The 18,655-nt window shown below is 60.6% G+C and overlaps 1 protein-coding gene across 2 annotated transcripts; it reads left to right on the top strand.

The window, feature by feature from the left end:
* The first annotated feature begins 1,660 nt into the window (after positions 1-1,660).
* On the top strand, positions 1,661-18,375 carry PLCB3 (phospholipase C beta 3). Of its 2 annotated transcripts, XM_090259321.1 has the most exons (32): positions 1,661-1,888; positions 4,539-4,616; positions 4,864-4,932; positions 5,021-5,161; positions 5,394-5,473; positions 5,555-5,608; positions 5,697-5,772; positions 5,876-5,976; positions 6,479-6,645; positions 6,728-6,874; positions 7,799-8,039; positions 8,250-8,334; positions 8,412-8,598; positions 9,403-9,581; positions 10,313-10,409; positions 10,491-10,575; positions 10,859-10,983; positions 11,294-11,448; positions 11,529-11,693; positions 12,320-12,419; positions 12,506-12,610; positions 12,775-12,866; positions 14,176-14,329; positions 14,414-14,449; positions 14,556-14,748; positions 15,141-15,282; positions 15,373-15,449; positions 15,564-15,653; positions 15,742-15,799; positions 16,087-16,173; positions 16,258-16,477; positions 17,505-18,375. In XM_090259321.1, exons 1-31 carry the CDS (start codon positions 1,790-1,792, stop codon positions 16,459-16,461), a joined length of 3,669 nt encoding a protein of 1,222 aa, XP_090115447.1. In that variant the 5' UTR covers positions 1,661-1,789; the 3' UTR covers positions 16,462-16,477; positions 17,505-18,375. The 2 variants fall into 2 exon arrangements, with proteins under 2 accessions (XP_090115447.1, XP_090115442.1); XM_090259316.1 differs by lacking the exon at positions 17,505-18,375 and having other exon boundaries at positions 1,662-1,888; positions 16,258-16,874.
* The last annotated feature ends 280 nt before the right edge of the window (positions 18,376-18,655 follow it).

Genomic DNA, 18,655 nt, shown 5'->3' with positions numbered 1-18,655 from the left:
CCAGGCCCTGCTAACCCTGGCACTGGCTGGTAGGTGCCCTGCACCAGAGCTGATCCATCCTCTTTCCTTTTTCCTCTCTGATGCCCCCACAGCATGCTAGCCACTCCTTAGATGTCTAGCTTCCTGTAGTTAGGGGTCATGGGGTACCCATATGCTTATTTCATCCTCCAACGACCTCCAGCTTCTGAACAAGGTGACTGAGGCACAGAGAGAATAGGTCCTGTGAGAACAGAGGCCAATCTCCACCCTGCATGCATGGCTGTGCCCAGTAGGCATGGTGGTCCCTGGGTGTCCGAGGGGTACAACTCTGTTACTTTGCTGAGAGGTGAGGATGACAAGTCCTATTCTTTCTTTTTCTCCTCAAGGGCAAGGAGTGGAGGGATCACAGTTGGCCTTCAAGTCAGAGAGCTGAAAACCTCCTATAGAGCTGTGTGACCTTGGGCAAGTCCCTTTCCCTCTCTGGGCCTCGAGAGGAGAACAATCACACCCCAGAGGGCCTTGGCCAAAGACAAGGAGATTCCTTATGTTAGAGTTAGTGCCCAACATGGTGGGCATTTTGAGGAGAGCCAGTCCCAGGCAGGGTTCCCCTTGGGGGTCTGAGAGCCCGGGGCAAACAGGCCTGCAGGGCACACTCCTCCTTGACTGACCCCTCCTCCCCCAGAACCAGCTCCGACGCTTTCTGGGTTTCTAGGTGACTTGGCTGGCCCCTCTGGATGAGTTCTACTTTAAACTTGCTTCTGCCACTGACTCTGTATTGGGGGGGCTCCCACAGGGGCCCCCAGGCAGGAGCCCCCCCAGCCAAGCCCTGCGGGAGGGGCTGTAGCCCCCATCCATCCCAGTGCCCATGGGCCTTCCCCCTCCCATCCCTGGAACACAGATTTAAGGGCACCTGCTGTGGGCCTGGCATTGCAGAGCTCCTTCTCTACCCCCCTGTTCCTGGATACCTCTGAGGCTCTGACCCCTCTGGGCAAACGACTAGCTGTCCCCTTCTCAGTTTTTAGTCAGGATCCCCCCAGGGACAGGCTCCAGGTTGTGTCGTGGGGGTCTGCAGCACAAGAATGGGCTTTTCCTAGGCTCTCTCTGACAGACCAGATTGCTTGGGTCCTCAAAGGAGGTCTCCCAGGGCTAGGTAAGGAGGAGGGGCGCCTGCAGGCGGGAGGCCCATTAGCTAAGTGCTCCCAGGGAGGGGGGACCACCCTGCTGCAGGAGGGGGTAAGGCGAAGTGAGGGCAGAGATGGGTGCGTGGTTTTTCCTGCACTCACTTAAGTGCTGCAGGAGTGGGGTGGGGGGCAGGGCTGACCCCCAAGTCTGGCCTTCCAGTGGTACCGCCCCCCCTACCCCCGCCCCTGAGAAACCTTAGTGTGCTGACCCCAGCTGGTCAGCAGCGCCTCTACATGCAGTCCCTCCAGGGGGTCTATTGTGGGTGCAATAGACCTCCTGGTCCCAAGCGCCCTCTCCTCACCCCTGGCTTGTCCAACTGAGTCCTCCCAGCGAAGTGCGAGGTGTGCAGATATGCCCTCGCCCCAATCCCCACTCTGGCTGCAGTCACCGCCCCGGCCGCTAGGGGGAGCCGGCGCGGTGGGAGGGGGCGGTGCCGCTGTGGCCCCGCCCCCGCCCCGCCCCGCCCGGGCCCCGCCGATTCTCTGGTCTGTCCCGGACAGACTGGCGGGCAGGCGGACGCTGACGTCGCGGGGCCGGAGCGGGCCGCGCGGGAGCGCGCGGAGGGAGCACCGGCACTGTCGGTCCCCGTCGGGGCTCCGTGGGTCCCCGGCCCGCCCCTGGCCCGGCCATGGCGGGCGCCAGGCCCGGTGTCCACGCGCTGCAGCTGGAGCCGCCCACCGTGGTGGAGACCCTGCGGCGCGGGAGTAAGTTCATCAAATGGGACGAGGTAAGTGCGGTGGCCCCCTGTTCGGCCCAGATCCCGGGACTCCCTCACTCAAGCTCGGCCAGATGTCGAGGACCCTCATCCCAGCCTAGCCTGGCCACGGCGCCCCCACCCCCCATCCCAGACTGGCTGTGCTCCGGAAACTTGAGTCCCCAATCGCCCGTGTAATGAAGACTTTGTCCTCCACCCCCACCCCAGTCTCATGTGCGAGAAATTTGTTTTTCCACCCCTTGGCCCCGAGACTTCGAACCCCAATAAATCCCAGCCCCCCGTTTTCACTGGCGCTTCCTACCCCTCCTTACCGATCTAATCCAGGTTCCTCCAACCCTGGACTGGTCCCCAGACCCCTGCTCGGTACTGGAGTCTTTGGTTCGAGGACTATGGCCACCAATCAGGCCCAGGTGCACCTCCATTCTGGGTGGGTGCCTCTGGGACCCCACTCTTCCTAGTGCCCTAGCCTAAACATTCTTCTCCATTCATCACTTTTTCACCCTATTTTGGTTGGCACTCCTTTGCCTTGCTTTGGATCTCGGCCCAGTTCCCAGCTCAGGTGGTACCACCAAGTCACCCCCTAGTGGAGACTTTATCCCCCAACTTCCTCCACCCCAAGGGAACTTTGTGCCCCACTCCTTAGCATGGGGACTTTGAACCCCAATAAATCCTGGCCCCCTTAATACCCGTTTTGCCTCGGCGCTCACCTGCGGCTCCTCGTCCCAGTCTTTTGCCCCACCCTCATTTCACACCGCCCCCTTCTCTGCCCCCTGGGCCCCTCCTTCCCCAGGGGCGCCACCCCGGCGGCCTGAGCTTCCTCGCCGCTGCTACCCAAGCCAGGCTAGAGGCCTGGAAGTCTCTGAGCTCCTTTCCGGCTGGGTGGGGCGGGGAGGCGTGGGAGCGGCGGGGAGGGGCTGGGGGCGTGTCCTGGGGCTGCAGGTGTGCCGCAGAGCGTGCCCGGGAGCCCCAGGGGCCTCGGGAGACCCCTTGGCCCAGACGGCCTGAAAGGAAAAGTTTCCCTTTTTCCTCCCAGTGTGATAAACCCAAATAAGGAAGTGGGAGCACGGAGAAGGCCCTGGGGGTGGGGTTGGGGGTGCCGACAAGGACTTGGGGCCAGAGAACATGGGTCCTGGGCTGCCTTTGAAGGCCAGACCCCTGGGGAGGGGCACGGGGAGGCCCTGGCAGCTTTAGTACAGAACTTCCCCTCCTCACACTATTGGGGTGCCCTGAGTCCCAGGGCAGGGCTGGGAATCCATCCCAAAGAGGGGCTGAGGATGTTTGTTAGCACAGTGAGGTGAGGAGGCTCAAATTTCCCCAAAGTTCCAGGGCCCCCTGTCCCCTCTGCTCCCAGATCAACTTCCTGTCCTTTGTAAGCAAAGCCGAGATGGGCGGGGCCGGTGCTGTCCCATCCTCCAGAAGAGCAAACTGAGTCTGGAGAGTGGAAACTAACCCCAGGCCCCACACTGAGGTTGCTCTAAGGCCAGGAGTGGGGAGCCTGGCAGGGGTCCTCCTGGCTCCCTGCTTCTGAGGCTACAGGACTTTGGAGCCATACTGCCTGCATGCAAATCCTGGCTCCTCTCTCGCTCCGACGTAGCCTCTCCATGCCTCAGTCTGCTCATTTGTGAGATGGGAAGAATGATAGTGTACGTATACCACACAGGGTTGTTTAGAGGACTAAGTGAGCTCCCGGATGTTAAATGCTTAGAACTGACCTGGCACACAGTAGGGACAATGTGAGGGGAGCTGTTGTATTGATGATCTGATTGCCGGACTGCAAGCAGCAGTTTGGGGGTGATACCCACATGAGGCAGGGTCTCCTACTGGGGCAGGAGAATTCTAGCTGTGGCTGCTTGGCCATCTGGGCCCTGGCCAAGTCTGAGTCTCTCTTGACCCCCCTTTGGCTGCTGTCCTCAGTTGCCTGGGGTGGCCCTGGGAGAGTGCCAGGGACCAGGCCCTCCTCGGAAAACGGGGCCAGCACACTCTTCCCTCCCTCTCTGGGGCTGTTAGAGGGAGGACAGATTTCACTCTGGCTCTGAGGGCAGGGTGGGTCTCCTGCTGGCGTGACTCAGTCTGTGCTCTGTAAGACGGAGCGGGCTGTGGTGTGCAGAGTGGGGGCAATGGACTTTAAGGCAGATGTAAGGGCTGACTGGTCGTCATGGGACCCCTAGGGCCACAGAAGGGCTATGGGGGTCAGGCTTCCGAACCCTCTGCTTTCATGCCATAAGTATTCCCAGTGGGGCAGTGGGGAGCTCCAAGCTTCAGGGAGCTCTCAGACTGTTTGTGGAAATTGAGCCTGGGGTTGAGGGTCTAGGGAGGCTTCCCCAGGCAGGTGGGCCAGATTTCATGGGTGGCGAAGGAAGGAAAGGATATCTTAGCAAGGGAACAATGATACGGAGGCTGAAAGTGGAGAAAGGGTAGTTAGGGATCCCTGTGACAGTCTTAAGTGAGAGAGAGGTGACGGGTGTCGGGACCCCAGATGTCATGCCCAGGACCTCAGCTTTGTCCTGAAGATTGTATGGAGCCACAAAGGACCTTTGGGCTGGGTGAGGTTTTGTCTTTGCTCACTGTCAGAAACGCTGCCTGGGATGGCCACAGGGGGCCAGGACCTAGCCTGGCTTTCAGCCCTCACTCCTTGACCCCTCCTGTCCCATCCCATCCACAGGAGGCCTCCAGTCGGAACCTGGTGACCCTGAGAGTGGACTCCAATGGCTTCTTCCTGTACTGGACAGGACCCAACATGGTGAGGGTGGGGCTGGTGCAGCTCACTCGGGTCTAGGGCTCCTGCCCCAGACCCCCAGACCCCCAACCCAACCCATAGGGTGGGGCCCAGGGGCTGGCTGACCTCTAGCACGGCTTGCTAGACTGGAAGTGCTAAAGGCAGGGACTGAGGTATAGGTGGTCACTCTTTAGACTGGGTGGGGAGCTTGGGGGCTCTAGGATCTCACCCTGGAGCCTCTTAGACCCACCCTGGCATCTGGTTTCTCCAGGAGGTGGACACACTGGACATCAGTTCCATCAGGGACACACGGACAGGCCGTTACGCCCGCCTGCCCAAGGTGAATGATGGGGCCTGTGATGAAGCGTGGGGGTGAGGTGGTGGGAGATGGGGATACCCTTCCTCACCCTTGGCTCTCACCTACTCAGGACCCCAAAATCCGTGAGGTGCTGGGTTTGGGGGGCCCTGATACCCGGCTAGAAGAGAAGCTGATGACGGTGGTAGCCGGGCCAGACCCAGTGAACACAACGTTCTTGAACTTCATGGCCGTGCAGGATGACACAGCTAAGGTGGGCTGGGGCTGAGGGGTCATCCAGGGGAGCCAGTGCCTCATTTGCTGAATCAGCCACCACTTAGGGCCTGTGAATACTAGGCTGTTCTCTGCCCCTAATTCTAATCGTCCTCTGACAAAGCAGTATTTAAGCACTTACTGTGAGCCACCCCAGTTCTGGACATGGGCTGTGGCTGGGCCAGCCCCTTTGTCCCCACTTACCCTTTGTCCCCTGCATCCTGACCCCTCAGGTCTGGGCTGAGGAACTGTTCAAGCTGGCTATGAACATCTTGGCTCAGAATGCCTCCAGGAACACCTTCCTGCGCAAAGCGTGAGCCCCAGGCTTGTCTAGGGGGGATTGGGGGTGCAGGTGTTCATTCCCAGGGCATGACCCTTCTGCCTGTCTCCCCAGATATACAAAGCTGAAGCTGCAGGTGAACCAGGATGGACGGATCCCAGTCAAGAAGTGAGCGCCCCTTCCCTTTAGCACCCCTCCTGCCCTGAACTTGGTGACCTTTGCCCCCACTGACCTTGACTCCCTTCCACCTGCTCAGCATCCTGAAGATGTTCTCAGCAGACAAGAAGCGGGTAGAGACTGCGCTGGAGTCCTGTGGTCTCAATTTTAACCGGGTGAGGGGGCTGGGAGCAGGGGCCGGGTGGATGTCATGGTGGGTGCCTGCTCTTTTGGGGCTGCCTGTCCCTGGGTTCTCACCCCACACTCCTCGGCCCCCAGAGCGAGTCCATCCGGCCCGATGAGTTTTCCTTGGAAATCTTTGAGCGGTTCCTGAACAAGCTGTGTCTTCGGCCGGACATTGACAAGATCCTGCTGGAGATGTGAGCGGGGCTGGGCCCGCGCACCAGACCCCAGCGCTCCACGCCAGCCTCTGTGCAGGGGTTCCTTCCAGCCCACAAGGGGGAGTGGAGATGCTGGGGGTCCCAGTGCACGGGGCTATGGCTGAGCTCAAAGCCACTTTGCCTGCAAATTTGTTGTGGACAGTTCTCTGCTGACCCTGTGCCCGGCTTCCTTTCATCGGCCCATGCTGGGGACGAGAACTGGGCGGGTCAGACCACTGGGGACTTGCCTGTACTCACCCAGCAAGTGAGGGCTGGAGCTAAGATTGGGTCTAGGATTGGCACAGCCCTTGCTAATGCCAGTGCCAGTGCCAGTGCCAATGCCAGTGCCAAGTGGAAGAGAACAGATGGGGAAACGGAAGCTCAGAGAGGCAGTGACTTGCCCAAGTCCCAGTCAGTGGGTGCCAGCTCCCTGTGCCAAGGTGAGGGCTTGGAACAGGGGCTGGTGAGACTTCTGCCTGACCCGGCTTCCCGCCCCTTCCAGAGGTGCCAAGGGCAAGCCGTACCTGACGCTGGAGCAGCTCATGGACTTCATCAACCAGAAGCAACGGGACCCAAGACTCAATGAAGTGCTGTATCCACCCCTGGGGCCCTCCCAGACCCGGCTGCTCATTGAAAAGTATGAGCCCAACCAGCAGTTCCTGGAGCGAGGTGAGCCAGCTGGGGCGGGGCGGCAGGGGCTGGGGGAGGGGGCCAGCCGACCCTGACCCTGCTGATCCCACCCGGCCCCCAGACCAGATGTCCATGGAGGGCTTCAGCCGCTACCTGGGAGGGGAGGAGAACGGCATCCTGCCCCTAGAGGCCCTGGATCTGAGCGCAGACATGACCCAGCCCCTGAGCGCCTACTTCATCAACTCCTCACACAACACCTATCTCACAGGTGAGCTGGCTGGGGGCGAGGAATGGCATCGGTGACCTCTGCCTTCTGGCCCTTACACCGCCTCCCTCCTTTTGGGGTGGTCAGTGCTAGGTCTGCAGGCAGGGGGACCAGGGCTGCTTTGCACGGACCTGTCTCATGTGTGGTCTAGAAGGCTTCCTGGGGGAAAGGCTGAGGCCTTTAGTGGCTGGCTTTGGGAGGGGACAGCCTGTGCAAAGGCCCGGAACAGAAGACAGCTTGGTGCTTTTAAGAAGCAGAAAGGAGGCCGGGAGGAGGACGTGGGGTGGAGGCTGGGGCAGGTAGAGGTTAGAGGGGGCCGGAGAGGGAGGCAGGGCTAGACCCAGCAGGGAAGGGATTTGGATTTATCCTAAGTGGTCAAGAGAGGAAATTTTTGGAGGGAGTTATGCAGGTTGGGGGTGATGTGATCTGGTAAGTTTCTGGAAGGATGACGCCAGGTGCTCAGCAAAGATTGGGTGGGGGGCAGGAAGGGGCCTGCTGTCCTCAGGCGGGAGGTGATGGTGAAGGGGGGAAAGGGAAGTGAGGGGCCATGGGGGTGCTGGGTGCGACTCCCTGGTTCAGGCTGGTGCAGTGGGAGGTGGCGGATATTTAGGGGAGAGAGAGGGAGCCCTGGCAGAGGAACCAGCCTGTGTGCCAGCCCTGGCGGATGCCGACCGACCAGCTTGGGTGGGTGCCAGGGGCTGGGTGGCGGGCCCTGGGCCCTGCCCTGGAGAGATGGTGCTGGTTCCACAGTGAATTAAGGAGCAATCAGGGGCTCTCCAGACAGAGTGTGCCAGGGCCAGGCCTGGCCGCCACAGGGTCCCCTGTGCCCCCTGTGTCCCCAGCGTGGCCTGGTTCAGCACAAGGCTGGGGAGGAGGGGGAGGAGCCTGGCTGGCGAGGCAGCGGTGGTGACAGAGCCTCACCTCCAGCGGGGCAGCTGGCTGGGACCTCCTCGGTGGAGATGTACCGCCAGGCGCTGCTGTGGGGCTGCCGCTGCGTGGAGCTGGACGTGTGGAAAGGGCGGCCACCGGAGGAGGAGCCCTTTATCACCCACGGCTTCACCATGACCACTGAGGTGCCCCTGCGGGATGTGCTCGAGGCCATCGCTGAGAGCGCCTTCAAGACCTCACCCTACCCGGTCATCCTCTCCTTCGAGAACCACGTGGACTCGTGAGTAGGCCCCTGATGAGAGACATCTGTCTGTCTTAGCAGCCTCTAATATGGAGGCTTCTGACCTGGGGACCCCTGATCAACCCAGAGACAGCCTCCCGTGGTGGCCTGTTGGACAGCTCTTATGACCTCTGACCCTGGGACTTTTCACTGACCCTGAGGATCTCTGACTTACCCTGGGGACCTCTGACCTCTGACTTGTCCTCACAGGGCAAAGCAGCAAGCCAAGATGGCTGAGTACTGCCGCTCCATCTTTGGGGACGCGCTGCTCATCGACCCACTGGACAAGTACCCGGTATGGGGGCTCAGATCTGTGGCAGGACATGGGGGGGAGGGTGCCCCAGCCGGCCCTGACCTGTCTGTGCCCACCAGCTGGCCCCAGGCGTCCCCTTGCCCAGCCCCCAGGACCTCATGGGCCGCATCCTGGTGAAGAACAAGAAGCGGCACCAGCCCAGAACTGGTGTCCCCAACAGCTCTGTGCGCAAGCGGCCGCTGGAGCAGAGCAACTCGGCCCTGAGCGAGAGCTCGGCCGCCACAGACCCCTCCTCTCCCCAGCTCGGTATGACCCTGGCCCATCCTTCGACCCTGAACGTGACCCTGATCCCCCCATCTCACTGAACCCAACCCTTCTGTCTGCTCCCAGTGGGACCTTCCTCCTCACCAAGCCACTCACCACTTCCTAGCTGAATACGGGACCTCTGACCTCTGACCCCAGGCACTCACTCACTGAACTACACCCTGCTTGGATTTGGCTCCTTCCAGCTCCTGACCCCTCAACCTCAAACTCCCACCTCACAGAGCCCTCCACTCAACCGGGCTGTGACTCAGAATTCTGACCTCTGCCTCAGTGAGCTGCGTCCCCCTGCTTTGAGTGTGACCATCAAGACTTCTGATCTCTGTCCTGTGACCCCCACTTAGTCTGCCCACCCAGCTGGTTAGAAGTTCAGCTAACCCTTGACCTCCCACTTTACTGAAGTCCTCCTTACTTCTGACGCCTGACTGGTCCCCTCACTAAGCCCCGTCAGCGGGTGCACCTCTGACTGACCCCTGACATCACACCATGTCCTCCTTTACCCTCACTGTCAAGGCTGTTGTACCCAAGTTCCTGGCTTCTCATCCTTCTGAGCCACCCTGCCTACCTCCCTGGTGGCAATACCTCTGGACCCTGACCTTTGACCCCATCTGCCTCACCTCTACGTCCCACTCCGGACCTCTGTCCTCTCCCCTGGCCACACTGCCCTGAGAGTCCCCTTGACTTCCCCACCGCATCACCTCCACACACACTGGGCACAACGCCTCCTAGCTGCTGAGAGTCTGCGCGTGCGCCCTGCCCTCTGACGCCCTGTGGCCCTGTCCTCTGCAGGGTCTCCCAGCTCTGACAGCTGCCCAGGCCTGAGCAATGGGGAGGAGGCGGGTCTTGAGAAGCCCAGCTTGGAGCCACGGAAGTCTCTGGGTGATCTCGGACCTGCAGATCGTGACGATGAGGAGGAGGAGGAGGAAGAGGAGGAGCAGGTGGACTCCAAAAAGCCGACCACGGATGAGGTCAGGGGGCCAGTAGGAAGCAGGAGCATGTTTGCTGAGCACCAACTGTGCTGGGTGCAGCACTGGGGGTTGTCTTTGGCCAATCAGACATTCCCTGCTTTCCCGCAGTTCGGTGGGGGTTCGGGGGCGTATGGAAAGGGAAGGAGGGATCTTAGATAAACAGGCACAGAAGAAAATGTGAAATTATGCTTAGGGGTGAGTTAGGGTGCAGAATGGGGTGGGGAGATGAGGGGAAGTGGAATCTGCCTGAGGGGGGAGGCTGGACGAGCAGACTTGAGGAAGAGGGAACACTTGTGGTAGGACCAGAGTGTTCAGGTTGGGGGTCCTGTAGACAGGGACAGCATTGGGGTCTGAGGAGTGGTCATGAGGTCGGATTTGGGAGGGGCCCAGCGTGGGGAAGGGTGGACAGGGACTGCCAAGCTCAGCAGCACAGGGACTGAGTTTGAGTCTTGTGAGCCCCCGAGAGGAGAGGGCAAGGTAGGGGTTGGAAACAGTGGCTGGGGATGGGAAATTGGGGGCCTGTCTGCATGTAGGTAATTGGACCCCTGGAGTTGGGTGAGAAGTTCCGGCTTCCAGAATCAGGGAGGCAGGAGGCAAACCAGGGCTGCCAGAGGCCATGGGGGGTTGCTGAGGCTGCTGGGTAGTGTGATTGCTGGGGTCGGGCAGGTGAGGGAATGTCCAGCTGATGGCTGCGGGGCATAACATTGCTGACCCTGCATTTGGGGCTACAGGGCACTGCTAGCAGTGAGGTCAACGCTACTGAGGAAATGTCGACCCTCGTCAACTACATTGAGCCTGTCAAGTTCAAGTCCTTCGAGGCTGCTCGGAGTGAGTGGGGTGGGAGACGGTGGGAGTGGGAGCCAGCATGGCCCTGCCAGGCCTGACTGGCTCCCACTGCCCTCCCCTCAGAGAGGAACAAGTGCTTCGAGATGTCATCCTTTGTGGAGACCAAGGCCATGGAACAGCTGACCAAGAGCCCCATGGAGTTTGTGGAGTATCCTTTGGTGGCACTGGGGCCATTGGGCCAGGCTGGGGACACTCAGAGGCTGGCTCAGATGTTCTAACCCCACTTATGCTACCCACACGGGGTTCTGATGCTCCAGAACCCCCATCTGGGTTTTGGGGGGTCTGGGAGACTGCACAGGGGCTACGCCAAGAAGTAGGGGGCTGAGGGGACACCTTGAGCCCAGGCCGGGAGGTGGGCTCACAGGACCCAAGGCTGGGCTTGAGGCAGGAGGTGGGCGAGTACACAGTGTGGACCTGAGCTCCAATCTCAGATACAACAAGCAGCAGCTCAGCCGCATCTACCCCAAGGGCACCCGTGTGGACTCATCCAACTACATGCCGCAGCTCTTCTGGAACGTGGGCTGCCAGCTCGTGGCGCTCAACTTCCAGACCCTGGGTGAGCACTGGCCCACCTCGACCCTTGACCCCTGGCCCCCAGCCTCACCCACCTGTGCCCCGTGACCCTGCTAATTTTGTCTGAATGGATCTCTGACTTGAGCTGATACTAGATTCTGAAACCAAATCGCGACCTTGGCTAACCCCAAATCCTGACCTTGGCAGACCCTAGACCCTTCCCCTTGCCTGACTGTGGAACCCTGAGGCCATTTGTCCTAATGATCCCTGGTCTCCTCTCTGCATGGCGCTGTCCTTCCTGACTCCTGAGCCTGTCGGCTCGCTGACCCTCGCCTTCCCCACGTTGCCCCTAGATGTGGCGATGCAGCTCAACGCAGGCGTGTTCGAGTACAACGGGCGCAGCGGCTACCTGCTCAAGCCTGAGTTCATGAGACGGCCAGACAAGTCCTTTGACCCCTTCACCGAGGTCATCGTGGATGGCATTGTGGCCAATGCCTTACGGGTCAAGGTGGAGCCAGGGAGGGCTCGGGCCAGGGCGTCCCGGGGGTGGGATTCTCCGCAGCCTCCTCACCCTCCTGGCTCCCCCAGGTGATCTCCGGGCAGTTCCTGTCCGACAGGAAGGTGGGCATCTACGTGGAGGTGGACATGTTCGGCCTCCCCGTTGACACGCGCCGCAACAAGTACCGCACTCGGACCTCTCAGGGGAACTCATTCAACCCAGTGTGGGATGAAGAGCCCTTTGAGTTCCCCAAGGTGAGCCTGGGCCCGCCCAGACCTACCGGGCTCACCTGGGGTGGGGGACGGGAACCAGGTGCACTGGTGGCAGCCAGGGGTGGAAGGTGGGGTTGCCAGGAGCCTCAAGGCTGGGCCTGTCACCTCCAGGCCCTTCCCTAGTTCCTGCATGTCCCACGGTCAGGCTCAGGCTCCCTGCCCTCTGCGGGGTGAGAGAGGGGACGGGAAGGTGACACAGCAGGAGGTCCCGTGGCCTCCCAAGAGGAGGGGCATAGCCTGTCCCATCTTCCAGGCAGGAAGCATTTGCCTGAGGTCAGTCACAAGCTCATGCCAGCTCCTCTCCATCTCCCAAATGGACTGAACTCTGTGCCCTGCGGGGGTGGGGTGCGGCCTGACCCGTCCCACCGTAGTGGTGCCTGGAGGGGTGGGTCAGCCCGTTCTCTTGGTTCAGGGCTCTGATGGCTGCTGACTGCCCACTTGGGTCCACCATTGGCTCCGTAGCTATGGTGATGGATGATTAGTCATTGGGTCATCTTGTCTGAGGATCCCTTCTGAGTGTTGGCCTCAGTGGCTGTGGTCAGCTGTGGATCAGCGGCCACTCTGGCCATGGGTCAGCTCTATGGCTTAGCACCAATCTGGGCCCGCAGGTGGTGCTGCCCACGCTGGCTTCGCTGCGCATCGCGGCCTTTGAGGAGGGTGGCAAGTTCGTGGGGCACCGGATCCTGCCTGTCTCTGCCATCCGCTCAGGTAGGCCCTTTGGGCTCTGGGCAGCATGGGGACAGTGTGTGGGGGTGCCTTGTGGGGCTTATTCCCCTCACCCTTTGCCCTCCCAGGGTACCACTACATCTGCCTAAGAAATGAGGCCAACCAGCCACTGTGCCTGCCGGCCCTGCTCATCTACACCGAGGCCTCTGACTACATCCCTGACGACCACCAGGGTGAGCTGTGGGGGCAGGCCAGGCAGTGTGGGGGACAAGGGCGCCCCCTGAGTCTGGGGCTGGCTCAGCGTCGGCTCTGCAGTCCCTCCATGAGACCAGAGCTGGTGGGAAGGTGTGGCCGTGGGGTTCTGACTCTGAGATCCTTGCCCTCTGCCCCTACCCAGACTACGCGGAAGCCCTGATCAACCCCATCAAGCACGTCAGCCTGATGGACCAGAGGGCCAAGCAGCTGGCTGCCCTCATCGGGGAGAGAGAGGTGAGCCAGGGCAGGGTGGGGGCAGGTGCGAGGCAACAGGGCTCAGACTCACCTGGACCCTGGGACCTGCTGGGGTGGGTGTAGGGGCTGCACTCGCCGGCCCTGGGGCAGAAGCACCTGTACTCACCGCCCTGGGGCAGAAGCACCTGCAGCCTTCCCTGCTTTCTACCACCTGCACCAGCCCCATCCCACTGGCATCCCTCTCCCAGCTGGTGGTCCGGCTCCTCTCCCCGAGAGGAAAAGGGACTGTTCACTGCCCTACAGCAAATGCCAGCACCATTGACCCATCTCTTTCCTTCTGCCCAGAAGGCCTTTTCCCCTTTCTGGATTCTTCTCTTCCCCCAAACCAGAAAATAAAACCAAGAGAATGCTGAGTGTCGGCTCTCTGCCTAGTCAGGTGTGAGCAGTTTTCACTAACTTGGCTCATATTATCCTCCCACCACCTGGCTTTGCCAACGCCAGGGCAGAGAGGGAAGCACCGAGGCTTTGAGTCAAAAAGGCCTGGCCTGGCCCTCCAATCCTTGGCCTTTCCACCAGGCTGCGCGGTGTGAGGCTTCTGGCCTCTCTCGCAGTAGGCTCAGGGGCCTTGGGTTACTCCGCACACTTTAAGGACATGGAAACCGTCCCTTTTTCATGTGAGAGGCCTTCAGGAAAGACCTGGGCTAGAATTCCTGCTACATGCAGGATCAAAGCTGGGGTGAAGGGTTCTGCCACTTCACAGAAGCTTGTCATATGGGTCCTGTGAGCCACGGGATGCCAGTGGCTTCTGTGGGGAGAGGTCAGGAGCAGAGGCTCGCCTGCACATCTAGACCCAGCCCCCTGGGGCCTGCGGCAGGCAGGGGAGAGGCAGCTACTCGAAGCTGTTAGCCAGAGAGGCTGGCGCCCACTCTGCGGTCACTTCCTTCGTTGATTTAATCAGGAGCTAAGCAACTAGGAAGATGAGCAGCTGCGGGCAAGGGTGGAGGGGGACTCGGAGACAGGAAGAGACTTGGGGCTGGGCCAAGGCTTTCCAGAACAATCTGGAAGTTCCTGAGCACTGGCCATGGGGCCTGGCACCCTAGAGACACCATCTCACATTGTCTCGCCCATACCCCATGTAGAAAAGGGGTTTGGACATGCTTGTTCTGCACCTCTGGTTTCTCCTGTAGTTGTCTGAGCAGCCCCATGGTATAGATGAGGAGTCCAGGGCGGGATGGGCAGAGGGAGACAGAACAGGGGCATCAGGCAGCTCCAGGAAATTGTGAAGGACAGAGCAGCCTGAAGAGAACAGCACTTCTGGAAAGAGCATTCTGCTTCCCCCCGCCGACAGGCTCAGGCTGGCCTGGAGACGTGCCAGGAGACCCAGTCTCTGCAGCTGGGGTCCCAGCTGACCTCAGTCCCTACACCCACCCCGCTGGACACCACCCCCCGCCGGCCCCCAGGCCCTGCCACCTCCCCCAGCAGCCCTTCCCTCAGCAGCCCAGGTAAGGGGCCGCCTGGGCTTGGGTGGCCTGAGGGGAGTAGCTCTGTCCTCTCCAGTTTTTCCCAGTCCTGCTTCTGCTCTCCAGGTCAACGGGATGATCTTATTGCCAGTATCCTGTCAGGTAGGGGCCTGGCGTTATGGGGGCGGGACCACCCCTGGAGGGTGTGTGGTGCACCTCCCGGGTTGGCCTGCCTCTGCCTAGCCCACCTGCGCTCTGCTGTTCACAGAGGTGACTGTGGCCTCCCTGGACGAGCTCCGAGGCCACAAGACTCTGGTGAAGCTCCGGAGTCGGCAAGAGCGAGACCTGCGGGAGATGCACAAGAAGCATCAGCGGAAGGCAGCTGCTCTCACTCGCCGACTGCTGGACAGCCTGGCCCAGGCCCGGGCCGAGGGCAGGTGCCGGCAGCGACCAGGCGTCCCGTGAGTGTCCGGCCTGCCTGGGTGTGTGCGCTGCGTGTGGCGATGGGAACGTGGGTGTGTGCACGTGGGCTTCTCCCGTGCCACGTGCGCATGGAGGATGGCCAAGGGCTGCTGCTTGACCCCCAAGAAGGAGAGTTTAGTGCGAGGAGAGAGGAGGCTTCCCTTGCCTCAGTCCCTCCCTCTTTCCACCTGAGAGCAACACCTCATTGGATGACACCCACGAGGAGCATGTGTTTTGAAAGACTGTCACTCAGGCTCCCGTGGCTTGGGCGAAGCAAACTGGCCTCCTCGTTGGCATAACGAACCCTGCCCCCGGGCTGGTGTCCGTCACTGCCTGCTGGGATGCGCCCTGCCTCCCTCCTGAGCATCACCCAGAGGGGTTCTTCACACAGAGGCGGGGAGGATGAGAAGGAGGAGGAGGAAGAGGTGAAGCGGTACCAGGAGTTCCAGAATAGACAGGTGCAGAGCCTGCTGGAGCTGCGGGAGGCCCAGGCGGACGCCGAGGCCGAGCGGAGGCTGGAGTGCCTGAGACAGGTGAGGGGCTCTGCGGCGGGGACGGAGTGCCGGCTTCTTGGACAGACCTGTCCTCGGCTGGTCTCACCTGTGGGTTGCCCGTGTCCGCAGGCTCTGCAGCGGCTCAGGGAGATTGTCCTGGATGCTCACACCACTCAGGTCAAGAGGCTGAAGGAGATGAACGACAGGTGAAGGCAGAGGACCTCGTGTGGGTGGGGCAGGGAGCGCCCTGGTGCCAGGATGAAGGCAGAGCCCCCAGTCCTGCTGTAGACCCTTCCTCTCACCCCCACCGGCTCCTTCAGGGAGAAGAAGGAACTGCAGAAAATCCTGGACAGGAAACGCCACAACAGTATCTCAGAAGCCAAGACAAGGGAGAAACATAAGAAGGAAGTGTAAGGGCATCGGGGCTGGGAGCCGCTGGGTGCTGGGCAGGCAGGGCTGGGTGCCGGCAGTGAACCCATCCTGCCTTGCTCCTCGCAGGGAACTGACGGAGATTAACCGTCGCCATATCACTGAGTCCGTCAACTCCATCCGTCGGGTAAGCTCGGGTGCCACTCGGGCCCACCCCTCTCCCTTCAGCCATCAGAAGCCCCCCTCCTTGGTGCTGGCCTCGTGTGACGTTGCCCTGTTGGGGTTTCGAGAGCCTTTCCTTCCAGACCCCACAGCCCCCTAAGCCCACTGTGCGGAACAGTGCCCCGTGGCTTTGGAGTCTGGGCCCAGGGAGTTTGTCCTAAGAATCATGTCAGAATCCAGAGCACACAACCGTGGGAGCCGGGCCTCTGCCTTAGAGACCCTTGGCTGAGCCCTTGTCCCCCCCGCTGACAGCTGGAGGAGGCCCAGAAGCAGCGGCACGAGCGGGTGGTGGCTGGGCAGCAGCAGGTCCTACAGCAGCTGGTGGAAGACGAGCCCAAGGTGAGGCCTCGGGCAAGGCGGGCACGGGGGCGGCAGGAGGAGTGCTGGGCGGCCTGGCCTGTCATCCTCCTCCTCCTCCCACAGCTGCTGGGCCAACTGGCCCAGGAATGTCAGGAGCAGCGGGCGAGGCTGCCCCAGGAGATCCGCCGGAGCCTGCTGGGCGAGACGCCGGAGGGGCTGGGGGACGGACATCTGGTGGCCTGCGCCAGCAACGGTCACGCGCCCGGGAGCAGTGGGCACCTGTCTGGTGCTGACTCGGAGAGCCAAGAGGAGAATACGAAGCTCTGAACTGGCTGAGCAAGAGGTGGCCGCAGGGCCAGGGTGGGCACTGGGAGGAGGGCCGGAAGCTAAGACACTAATGTGCTTTTTTTTTTTTTTTTAACTTTTTATCTTTAGAAATTTTATTTTTTTAAACTGAGGCGAGCATCCCACACTAACTTCCTTCCTTCACCCTCTGGGGGCCTCATGAGTCCCCAGCCCCTCCTTCCTGCCCTCAGTCCTAGGCAAGGTGCTGGGTCTCTCTGGGCCAGAAGAGCTTGGGTGGGGCCCTTGATCCCCATAGCCACACTCCAGGGTGGGGGCCACCTCCCTCACTTCCCCAGGGAACACCATGTGGAGACTTAGAGCTCTGGAAAGTAGGGGTCACGTTCTTTCTCTATTCTCTGGGGACATTTTTATATGAATAAAATGGATTTTAGGGACCCTGTGTGCACTGTGGTTTGGGGGTGGGGCAGTGCTAGGGAAGACCTGGGTCCTAGGCTCTCTGCCATTTCCTTTGGGACCTCAGTTTCCTCATCTGTAAAATGGGCTTGTGGCCACTGTGGGGTTGAGGTTGGACCCCTAGTGAAGGGTTGCTGGGTTTGAACCTTGAGACCTTCTTGCCCGGGGCTGGCAGATCTCCCCAATCCCCTGAGATCAGAGGCCGTGTGGCCTCCCCAAGGCTTTTCTGCTTGTGTGCCCTCTGCTTCTGGACCTTGTTTCTCCCTTCTGGCTCTTCTCTCTTCATAGGAGCTCGAGGTTTTGCTTCAGGAAGCCTTCCCTGCCCCACCTTCCTTTTGCCTGATATGACCCCTAGAGCCCGGAGTCTTCTGCTGGAGCTGCTCTGGGCTCCATGCAGGCTGTTAACTATGTGTCTGGAGATGGCTAGGGATGTAGCTGGGCCACTCGGGACCAGTCTAACATCGGAGGAGTTGGCTCTCAGCAATAGGTGGGAAGTGGGTGGGCCTGGCAGTGACCCTTGGGAGAAGGGAAGCTGGCAGTCAAGGCATAGGGGCTGGGAGACCCAGCAACCCCTCAATCCCTGTGAGGGAGATGTTATGTCTCTCTTACAGATGAGGAAACAGGCCCAGACAGAAGTCACGGTGCCAGGCCAACTCAAGACATCCTGACCTGGAGAGGCAGGGCAGGTCTGAACCCTCTATGGCAGATGGTCTACAGCCAGCCTGGAGGACCTGCTCCACGCCTCCCCTTCCTGCCTCGGGACAGCGACCTCGTGGAGTGGCAGAGACCCCGCAGTGAGGGTGTGGCTGGGCTCTGCCGCAGGGTCAGGCTGGCTGGCACTCCTTCAAGGCCTCTCCCAGCTTCCTGGCCGAGCTTCCCAGGCTGACTGCCTCCCTCCTACAGAGGAAGGCAGCCTCTTATCTGGGTTTATCTCCTGCCAATTGAGTGTTGTCTTTCTTTTTTTTTGCTGCAGCCTCTGGCAAACAGATGGGGTGGGGAGGCCAAAGAAACAGGACTTCTAGAGTGGGGCTCCCCCAGGGGAGGGGACCTCTACTCTGGGCCCTGGGCCCTCAGGGTCAGTACCATTGCCCAGGCCTTCCCTGCTTCTGTGGTCAGACCTCCTATCCCCAAATCTGCCCACTGCATTGTGTTCCAGGCCCCTCAGCAGCCAACTCCTATCTTCTTGGCTCGCCTCCACTTACAGAAACACTACACGTCAGTCCCGTGGTCCTCCAAGACCAGGCTAAACTCCAAACTCCTGGGTATGACATATGAGCTCCTCAAAAACCTGGCTTCTGCTGCCGCTCCTCCCATACTTCCGTGGGTCCATTTTCTCCTCTGCCCAGAATGACAGCCCCCTCCCCCATTATCTCTCGAAGTCCCAGCTCGAACTCACCCGCTGTCCTAATTCATCTCTCTGTGTACCTGGCACAAATTACTGGCTGATCTGTAGGGGGCGCCAATAAATCTTCCTGGAATTGAGCTCGGAGCTTTCTGCTCCCAGGTCCTGATGAAACTTCTCTGGTTCCTTAGTTTATCACTATTCACAGGCCTTGGCCAAGTCTTCCGCCACCCCCTCCCCCGTCCTGCGCGCCCTGCCAGTTCCCTTAGCAGCGCTGGCCCCAGGCCGGCCACACAGTAGCTGTTCTAAAGGACTGACCCAAATAGGAACAAATGACCCTCCCTGGGGGACAGCGGCACGGTTTGCAGAGCGCGGAATTTCGGCAGCCGGTCGGCCTGCGGTTCCCAATTACCAGATTAG

The sequence above is a fragment of the Furipterus horrens genome, unplaced genomic scaffold (assembly GCF_987537825.1).
Source record: "Furipterus horrens unplaced genomic scaffold, mFurHor1.1.pri manual_scaffold_2, whole genome shotgun sequence".
NCBI lineage: Eukaryota > Metazoa > Chordata > Mammalia > Chiroptera > Furipteridae > Furipterus > Furipterus horrens.
Note: the sequence above shows the minus strand (reverse complement) of the source record. Positions and strands in the feature narration are given on the sequence as shown.